The 10290-nt window shown below is 30.3% G+C and overlaps 1 protein-coding gene and 1 long non-coding RNA gene across 16 annotated transcripts in view; one reads left to right on the top strand and one right to left on the bottom strand.

Moving 5' to 3' along the window:
- LOC104585592 (uncharacterized) overlaps positions 1–9545 on the top strand; it is a 29098-nt gene extending 19553 nt beyond the window's left edge. For 6 of the 15 annotated variants that reach the window (XR_016085906.1, XR_016085899.1, XR_016085905.1 and 3 more), the window contains 4 exons: positions 587–685; positions 778–863; positions 6111–6245; positions 9401–9545. Coding sequence is in view for 4 of the 15 variants with exons in the window: in XM_088904383.1 (XP_088760509.1) it covers positions 778–863; positions 6150–6245; positions 7315–7439 (307 nt within the window). In the remaining 11 variants the exon portion in view is untranslated. Of the gene's footprint in view, positions 1–586; positions 686–777; positions 864–3129; positions 3217–5027; positions 6246–7314; positions 7819–9400 lie in introns of those variants that run through there. The other 9 variants (XM_088904383.1, XM_088904385.1, XM_088904386.1 and 6 more) reach the window with 7 other exon arrangements.
- On the bottom strand, positions 1457–7318 carry LOC148800670 (uncharacterized). The gene is made up of 2 exons (XR_016085908.1): positions 7156–7318; positions 1457–2830 (listed from the first exon to the last, which is right to left on the bottom strand). It is a non-coding gene; the product is annotated as an uncharacterized LOC148800670 (long non-coding RNA).
- Positions 9546–10290: the final 745 nt, after the last annotated feature.

Consider the following 10290-nt stretch of genomic DNA (forward strand, 5'->3'; position numbering starts at 1 on the left):
GACATTATTGAATATTGAAAGAAAAAGTAAAGGTAATCTAAAGTTTTGTCTTGATTTGCAAGAAATGAATATAAGGCGAACACTTCACCCAGTGTAAGTTGGGCCAAACAAAATGTGTTTGCCTTCAGTATGCTTTACAATGGATACGAAGGAGAAAAAAGTTTTCTTTGAAGTCTTAAAGCAAGTAAAAGTTCTAGATGGTTATGCATCTAGCATCTCAAGACACGTACATTTTAAATGAGCAAAAAATTTTAAGACTCAAGAGCCATGACTGTCATATTATGATGCAACAATTGCTTCCATTGGCCATACAAAGAGCATTATCCAATAATGTGGCATCAACTTTAATCGAATTAAGCTCTTTTTTTAGGGAATTATGGTAATTTTGCAATGGAAAAATGATCATCTATTTTCCAACAAATAGAACGTCACTTTGGAAAATGTGAACCATTTGCTCTTAACCAAAACTCAAATATACAAGTACACCGATATGTTCTCTTCAATTGTGATGAATTCATCCCCTTTCAAGAATAAGATTCAATATTTTACTATTCTTATTTTTATTATTAAATTAATTATTATGCAGAGAGCATATAAACAATCTTAGAAGATAAATCATTGCAAGCAAGTCAAAGACATAGAACGCATCCATAGCGAAAACTTTCTCAAATGGTTTGACAATCATGTAAGTAATTGCTATTACAACATGTTATATTTGCATGTATAGTTTCATTGATCAATCTTATATGTCTGAATTAATTTTAATTTATTTAATAGGTCATGGAGATGCAATAAAGAAGGCCTGAGTTGGTCTCAGATGACCTTAGATGGTTGGCTCTTGGTCCTAATGATATTGCTAAAAGGTATGATGGATTTATGATAAATAGGACTAAATTCCATAACAAAGATAGGGATAATAGAAAAAAACTCAAAATAGTAGAGTAGTTGTGATTGCAAAGACAATAAGCTATGCAAGTGTCAATAATAAAAACCTTGTTACTGAAGATGTTGGTTATTATGGTGCGTTGATAGATGTCATTGAATTAAAATACCATGGAAACCACAAGATTTGCTTGTTCAAGTGTGATTGGGTTGATGTTGTAAACCATGGTAGAGTAATTTAAAATGACGAATTTGGATTCACGCTAGTCAACTTTCCACGGTTCTGTCATAGTGGTTAACACCCATATGTTGAACTATTTGCTTTTGCATCTCAAGTAGAGCAAATGTTTTATGTGAAAGATCCCATCAATATTGATTGGCATGTTGTTGTGAAGAACATGTATAAATGGTACAACAGTTATTGTTGAGGAAAAAAAAGAACAATGAAAATGATGAGTTTTGAAATTATTACTTCATTTTGTATATGACAAAGAATTATAAAGATAAATTTCTTTTCAATTATCTTTTTTCCCTTCTCAATTATGAAGAATATAAAGTTTGTTTTCTTTTTAACAAAACTGATTTTTTTTTTTTTTTTTATAAAGAGATCAACAATTGACTATTTGCATTTTTTTTTATATTTATATGTGCATGATCTCATTTTAAAAGTCATGAGAAAAAGTAGTATTACCAACCAACCACAACAATCATAACCAATTAACACTCAACCTCGTTATGGGCAATCAAATTTGAAATTCAAAATCAGCTCAATCATCAGGTGAAACTTCTAGTATAATTGTGATTTACATAGAATTAAAAATATAAATATATATAGTTATTATTGAAGTGTTTTTTCCAATAATAAGGTTAGATGATATGTGCAAAAGAACTCGAGGCGCTATATGATGTCTTAACACATGGGCTATGTCAGAAAACCAATAAATTTGTATTAATACAAATTGTTTTCTTGATACACTTGTAACAATAGGGAATATGGCCCCCATTTCTTTTGATAATTGGAAGGCAATGCCACAAGAATTTAAAGATGACATGTGGGAAGAAACTACGATAACAAATAAAATTCTTAATTTATATAATATATATTTTATTTTATATCATCATATGAATGCATGATTACTTTGTATGATGTAGAGAAAGTTTAAACTTGATGCAAACGATAAAAGTCGGGTCCTAAAGTCCATTGAGAAAAAAATGGAAGGATTGGAACTGTAGATTGAAAAGAAAATATTATTTAGGTTGTGAAAATAAGTAACTCTCTAAATGTGATAATCGGGTCCTTCCTGATCAATGAAAGGAACTTAATGAGTTTTAGAAATATGAGAAATGCCAGGTATTAGTTACTCGTTATTCTTTTGTTTAGTTTATTCATTTAAAAATTAATGTTTTTTGTGTTTTTATCAATTACAATTTTGTTATTTAATGAATAGGCTCAAAGCAATAGAACTAAGAAGTCGTTTATGACAAAAAATTGTTCACACTACTACAACAAAAAGTTTTGCAAGAATATTAGAGGAAGGAGTAAATCATATCATTAATATAGACAATCTTAATGATTTTTTTTTTTTTTTTTGCAATTTGATATTATCTTGATTCTTTTTTTTTTCTTGAGAATAAAAAGCAAAAATGCCAGATGAAAGTGAGCCAACTCGAGCGGAGTTGTTTATGTTGACTCATACAAAAAAAGGATGAAATAACTATTGGTGAAGCTTCAACACAAATAATTGTTTGTTTTTCTTTCTTATACTAATGAAGTGAATACTTACCATGTCACAGTCATAGCTTAATAAGCATGCAATTCAACAAATAGAGGGCTCACAAAATGAAAATATAAGAAATGATGTTTTTTCTCAAGTTATGAGAGAACATAATGGTCACGTACGCATGTCTGGATTGGGCCTTTCTCCTTCGGACATATGGGGTATAACACCTGTCAAAGTAGAGTCTTTAAAAATGGCATCCATTGTCAAAAAGAAAACTGATGAAGAAATGCAACACATGCCGAAGGTGGAAAGTTTACAATTTACTGTAACACGATTGGAAGATGTTCTGAATAAATTCATATCTACCTTCTCACAAGGTCATAACCATTGTGATCAAGTAGTTGATGAAACATTAAATCATTTAGATGTCACACAGGTAATATCATGTTTGATAGTTGCATTTAGTCCTATTAGAATTTATTGAACAAATCTTTTTGATGTCAACATTTGATATTTATTCTTATAGGATCCTAAGAATGATAATGTACATAAAGTCTTTAGCAGTCAAAATAAGGTTTCCTCTTCAGCAGGCCATGTAGCTTTAAAACCCCAGGTATAATGATCATTAACTAACTCATTAATTGTATAAGGTCTCTTGAAAACTTATTTAGTTATAAGTTATATAAAATCATTGATAACATTATTAATTGATAAGTATCTTCAAGTCATCATTCATTCGTCTCAAGTCGCTTTGGCAACAATGCACAAAAGAATGAATTCTTGAAGGAGGGGTGGGAAATGGGTGGGTTGGGTTGGGTAACAGTTGAATATCAATTCACCCATATTGACCCACCAACCCACCATGACCCATAATCAATCCTAGTTAAAGGGTCATAACCCACCCTGACCCACCCATATTGACCCACTTGACCCATCCATATTGACCTTTAACCACCCTCACCCATACTAACCCACTTATCCTCACTTATAAATACAAAAAAGGGGTCGAGACGACCCCGTATACTCAAAATAATAAATTTTGAGAGAATAATCTCTCAAGACCGCCATATGACGAAAACGAGTCAGGTAAACCTGTATACCCGAAAGTGCAAAAATTATAGATAAATGCAGAAAATTGTAAAAAATAAAAAAACACCAAAAATTACGAAAAATACTAAAAAATATAGAAAATTCATAACTTTTGCAGAAAAAATCAGAAAATATGCAAAAAAATACTAGAAAATTATAGGAAATGGATGAAAAAAACACAAAAAAAATGCAAAAAGCACCAAAATTGCGGAAAAGGTAGAAAAATACCAAAAAATTAGAAAATATAGAAAAAAAACAAAAAAACAAAAAATACAAAAAATGCAGAAAATAACAGGACTTTCGTAAAAGTACTTTTATGCTTTCATAAGTGTTTTCATAAAAGTACTTTAATAAAAGTGCTTTCATGTAAAAGTGCTTTATGTTTTCAAAAAAGTACTTTCATAAAGTGTTTTTGTAAAAATACTTTTACAAAAGTACTTTTATGTAAAAGTGCTTTTATAAAAGTCATTTATAAAATTGCTTTTGTAAAAATGTTTTTGTAAAAGTGTTTTTGTATAAAATTGCATGTGAACACGAAAGTTAATAAAATCCATTTTATTTCACTTTTATTGTCAAAATCAAATGTGGCATAGTGGTTTGGAAGTGTAATGAAATGTTGGCACACTAGGAGACTTGAGTTTGAATCACTACAACTTTTAGTTTTTGTGATTTGGTGAGTACAAATAGAGTTGACTTTGACCCAATCCATCCTGACCCTAATGGGTACCCTCGACCCAACCCACCCTAACCCTTTTCCATTGACCTTAATGGGTTGCTCGACCCATATTAACCCACCAATAGATTGGGTGGGTCAAGATTGACAGCCCTACATTGAAGTTGTGGAATAAGTACATATAAAATAACTAGTAAAAAAGGGAAGAATACTTATAATTATAGGCCCAAGGTAGTTTAACAAAACTAATTTGATGTTTTATTTTTTGGGTATTGTTTTACTAACAATAGGATTTCATAATAAGATGTAACAAAAGTTTTCTTAAGAAAACAAGTATTTGTGGATAACGCAACTATTGTTAGCAAAGATCTATCAAAAAAAGTGGGTGATGTAGAATTAGGGGAAGAATTTTGGGTGGTATATATGGAGGTACCAATACTGCGTGAAGAGCCTTTGATAAGACCACATGGGCGTCTTAAAACAATTAGTACATCTGTTGGAGCAACCATTGCTTGGTCACATTTTTGGTAATATAACATTTAGTGATTTTTACTTTGACATTTATAACTAAATTTAATTATATGGTTAGAATTTTTTCTCTTCTGAAAAGTTATAAATACTAATTTAATTTGACTCTTTTATGTATTATTTTTTTCTTATAGATTGTTGAATAAATGGAATGCAAATGATGGTGAGTATAAAATGCTTATAAATTGCTTCATGCTCGATTTTATAAACTTAAAAGAAAAGTTTTGACTAATGTGGTCTTGTCTTATAATATAAGCTCATTTTCTTTTCATCAATTACGCGAAAAGTGAAAGCATTCAACGTCAACTTAATGTATTCTTGTTTTCAAAGAGAAAAAAAGTTGTAGAAGTCAAATGTAGTGGATAAATCATTTCTTATTTATGATCTTAGTAACTCAGATATGGTATCAGTTTCTGAAACACAATTCTCCTGGTGTGTTACACCATTTACTATTGGAAAATATATAATTAGAGGCATAGGTCAGAGACATTTGATAAAAAATACCTCAATAGATGTCCAAATATTGCCGCACTTTGTGGATGCCTCTAGTGTTTTATTTTTATGCCCCAATTAATTTAAGGGTGTTTTTTGATATTATTAAATATAATTTACCAAATGCCAGGGGTCACCCATTTTTCCCATCATTTTCATGCCCAAGTGCAATAGAGCTTCAATTCGTCTTCTCATTCTACTTTTGCGCAAAACAAAGAGCTCCAACTTCGTCTTCTCATTCTATTTCTATGCAAAACAAAGAGCTTCAGCTTTGCATTCTTGTTTTAATTCTGCGCAAAATAGAGTATCTTCGTCTTCGTATTCTCGTTCTACTTCTATGCAAAACAGAGTAGCTTCAGCTTCGTTTCTAATTCTATTTCTTCCTGTACGGTATAGGAGTAAAGAACCATGGATTTGACTAACATTTTTGAGATTCCATCGAAAGAAGACAATAGCTCTAATGGACAAGAAGAACAACAACTATTTTATTGATACAGTTAGGGCTTTATGATTTTAGCATTATTTCTATTGAATAGTAGATGAGTCGATCTAATTTACTTCATTTTAGGTTTTTTTCTAATTTGTTAAATAATAAATGAACCAATCATTCTAATCTTCTCCTCCAAATGTCCCTATCTATTCCAAATGATTTTAGCGGATGACATTAAGTGTTATGATCTTCAATTACTGATCCTTATTCCAATATACCATATGATCTGGAATAGGGAATTTGCAAGGAACAACTATATGATCTAACTATGTAGGCTCTCAAGGAAAGGATTCTTGGCTCAAGGCTACCAATGAGGATCTTTGCAAGGAACTTCATGAATATCATAACAGATGTGCTGCATCAGAGAAAGGTCAAGGATGTTAAATATTCTTATTTATCTTCTCTATACTCTGTAGCATAATTCCTTCTTTATATAGTTGTTAGGTTTTATTTTATTTTTTTGGTTGTGTCTCAACATATCTCCATTTTGCTCTGGTCATAATGGATCTAATTATTTTTGTCTAAATGAACTATAATATGGTATTTACATGTCAAGATGGTATGGCTGAAACTATAACTTGTATGCCACTTATCTTGGATCAACATGTCCAAAAAATGCATCATTTCAACCTAACCTAGCTATTCCAACCATATGGCTCCATTGTAAATCAGATTAGCAAGTTAAGTTTCTTGTTTCTGTTGGTGCTTATATACTTTTTATTTATTATTTTATTTTTAATATCTATACTTTTTGACTTTAATTTGAGATTTACATATTAACTCATTTATATGCCAATTTCAACAAATGACAATTCTAAGGAGATTGATGAAGTAGCAAAAGAGTGGGAGCATGCAATTCTGCAATTACTTCTTGTTATTATCTTCATTTTCTTGTCTGAGAAAGCGCAAACTACAGAGTATATAAAAATAATTAAGGCATTTATTAGGAGGTAAAGGCTATGGATAAGAAAATTAAATTATAAGAGTGGCACTTGATGCTTATCAAATTGGAAGATCTGAAAAATAAAAACTTTATCCTATAGGATTTCAAACTAAACTATCTTAAATCTTTCTGGCTTGGACTCCAGTGATTCCACTACTATGTTTTTAGATAAGATAATAACCTTCCTAAACAAATCCTTGTTTCCAGATCACAAACACAAGCAAAATTTAGGAATTCATCAAAACCCAATCTATTTTCAAACTAGGTATTAGCTGTATGACTTCAATAGAGGATTCCCATTAAAACATAAAAAAGATAAAAACCTAACAGAAGAAACCTTTGAAAATGTTAAAGGCCCTCAGCGCAATCTCCTGGCTTCCCTTTCAGACTCGAGCAAGGTGAGGATATCACCCTCCCTGATAGGTCCCTTCATGTTCCTCATGATAAACCTGTTTTGGTCATCCAGAAACTTGACCCTTCATGTTCCTCATGACAGGTCCCTTCATGTTCTGGTCATCCAGAAACTTATTCAGAGAAAAGAAGTTGAAGACTGCTCGCTCACTCAAAGCTAATGTACAACGAAAGAAGAATGACTACACTACTATTTTTTATATTATATGAATTGTTTGTCTTGTTGTTTTGTGTGATTTCTATGTCTCATGTCTATCCATTCTCTCAATTCAAGAATTCACATCCATAACACGAGTGTGATACGTTATGAGTTATTTTTGCTCCTGTATCATGTCCTGCTACATCCAAGGGCATTTTCAAATTACAATCAAATTTTTATTTAAGTAGCATTTATTATTTTTTACCTTTACAAGGATTTGAAATAAAATGCCTACATTTATTACCTGAATTGAGATTTGTATTAATTAATATGAGAATCATTCACTTCCTACTCTAAGAAAAGAAAAGAGTTTCCAATACTTTTGAAATAAGAATTAATACAAATTCTCATATGCATTCCTATGAAACAAATTCAAAGAAAAAGAGAAATCCATCTATAAAAACAATTCACTTCCTACTCTAAGAAAAGAAAAAAAAAAGTTCATCTTGACATTCCATCTATTACATTATTCTCCCATTCCTATGAAGTTGAAAACAATTCACTTCCTACTCTAAGAAAAGAAAAAGAACAAATTCTCATATGCATTTGTATTAATTAATATAAAATGCCTACATTTTTATAGATGGATTTCTCTTTTCTTTTCTTTGTATTAATTAATATGAAACAATATACAAAAAAATGGTTATCTTTCAATATATATGTGAATGAATTATTGTAAATATCAAATTAAATGTTTTTATGTAGATTTACATAAGCTTTACATATGATAAATAGTTTTTAAAATAAAAATAATTGATCTTTAGAGGCCGACACAAGTGCCTCTAAATAAAAGTAACCAATACTTTTACTGGTACTTACAAGTGCTACTATAAAGCATAACTATGATTCTTAAAATTACTTTTAAAGGCAAATTATTTGCCTCAAATTTAATTAAAATGCACATTTAGTGGCATTTATACATGCTTCTATATAATGCTTTTCAGCGGTAATCGCCTTAGTGCCTCTATAACATTTAGATGCTAGACATTTAAAGACAATCACCTTAGTGCCTCTAATTCTTTTCAGAGGCATTTTTTTTTCTGTTTTTAGAGGCATTTTTTGTTGACTCTATAGGTGATTTTTCTAGTAGTGATTGGATTTGTATGGCATGTCTATTTAGGTTGTAGTGTTTACAAACCAATAACACCTCTATCACATGCACACACAAAGTGAATGCATTTTAATTAACAACTTAATGCTAGAGGTTGGACTCAATCTTAGAGTCGATATGATTAGGTACTAAGTAGACAAGAAAGGGGGGAGAATGTTTTAAGGTTAAGTGTCTTTGGAGCATGTTGAGTTTTAGTATTTGTCCTCTCCCCCATAAGGTAAGACCATCCAATAGTCTTAAACTAGGTTACATGGTATAGGGAGTATCGAAAGAAGTTTGGATACATTATATGAATACCAAGAATAGGAAAAACTTTGTATGGCAAACCAAGAAATGAGAAAGTGACCAAAATTATAACAAAATTGATGCAAATGCAGAGGATAAAGGAAACCACGCAAGAAGATATTAAGTTTCTTGAGCATGGCAATTACATAATTTTTAATTAATCATTTGTTGGTTGTAGCCTCAACAACCTAGGAAGTTCCAGAATAGGGGTAAAAAATCTAATGTTATTTCTTTAATTTTAATTGATGTTTTGAAACATTGAGTCTTTTGGTTGGTATTCTATTTATTTAACTCTGATAAATTGAAGATGAAGTTATTCCCAAAGACAACCCCCAAAGTGCCCTTTTTTAAGCAAGATTCATAGTTTATATGTTTTGGCTTCTAATTTAACTACAAGGAAGGCATGAAAAGTTACTTAAACATATACTAAGTTATGGATTTAAGGTTGTTTTTAAGGTAAGAATCATTCGATATATATGTAATTTGATGGTAAAGATCTTTTGCTTTTGAAAAATATAGTAACTAATTTGACGTTTTTTTTTTTTTGCTTTTTGTTGTATTATTTTTTTCTTGCAGATTATAGGAGAAAGAGAATGAAGATGGTGTCGAGATGAAATACTGAATTGTTTTTTGTATTTTTTATTCTATATGTTTTTGTAGATGGATTGCTCTTTTCTCTTTGAATTTGTATCAATTAATATGAAACAATATTAAAAAACAATGGCCATCTTTTAATAGATATGTGAATGAATTGCTTTAAATAGCAAATTAAATGTTTGTATATAGATTTACATAAGCTTTAGAGGCAGCCATAAGTGTCTCTAAATAAAACCAATTACTTTAGTGGCAATTTTAAGTGTTTCTATAAAGATTAAAAAGGATTCTTAAAATTATTTTTAGAGGTAATTAGATTTGCCTCAAATTTAATTAAAATGCCCCTAAAAATGTATATTTAGTGGCATTAATATATGCCTATATAAAATGCTTTTAGCATCAATGCTTTAGAGGCAAGATTATGTGTTTCAATATCTCATCTTTAGAGGCACTTATAAGATATGCCTCTAATTATATGACACGTGCCTCTATAACATTTAGAGGCAATCACCAAAGTGCCTCTAATTCTTTTCTACAGGTATTTTTTCTATCTTTAAAGACATTTTTTTATTGGCTTTGTAGGTAATTTTTCTAGTAGTGTTCTTTCATTGTGTCAATTAATGTGCAACATTTTATCAAATTATAGTTACATATAAGCCCTCCAAAGACCTAAAGATATAGGTTTAAAACTGTCCAATGAAAATTCCAGAAGCCAAAACCCTTTATTCGCACTTATATATATAGAGAGAGAGAGAGAGAGGGAATTCAATTAGTCAACTGAATACAAAACGGATGACCTACTTTATATTGCTAGGCACTTATTAAATTAAGAATTTCAATTGCGTATAATTGGAATCACTTGGAGAAAACTC

The sequence above is a fragment of the Nelumbo nucifera genome, chromosome 4, assembly GCF_055504915.1.
Source record: "Nelumbo nucifera cultivar China Antique chromosome 4, China Antique-T2T, whole genome shotgun sequence".
In the NCBI taxonomy this organism is placed as follows: domain Eukaryota; kingdom Viridiplantae; phylum Streptophyta; class Magnoliopsida; order Proteales; family Nelumbonaceae; genus Nelumbo; species Nelumbo nucifera.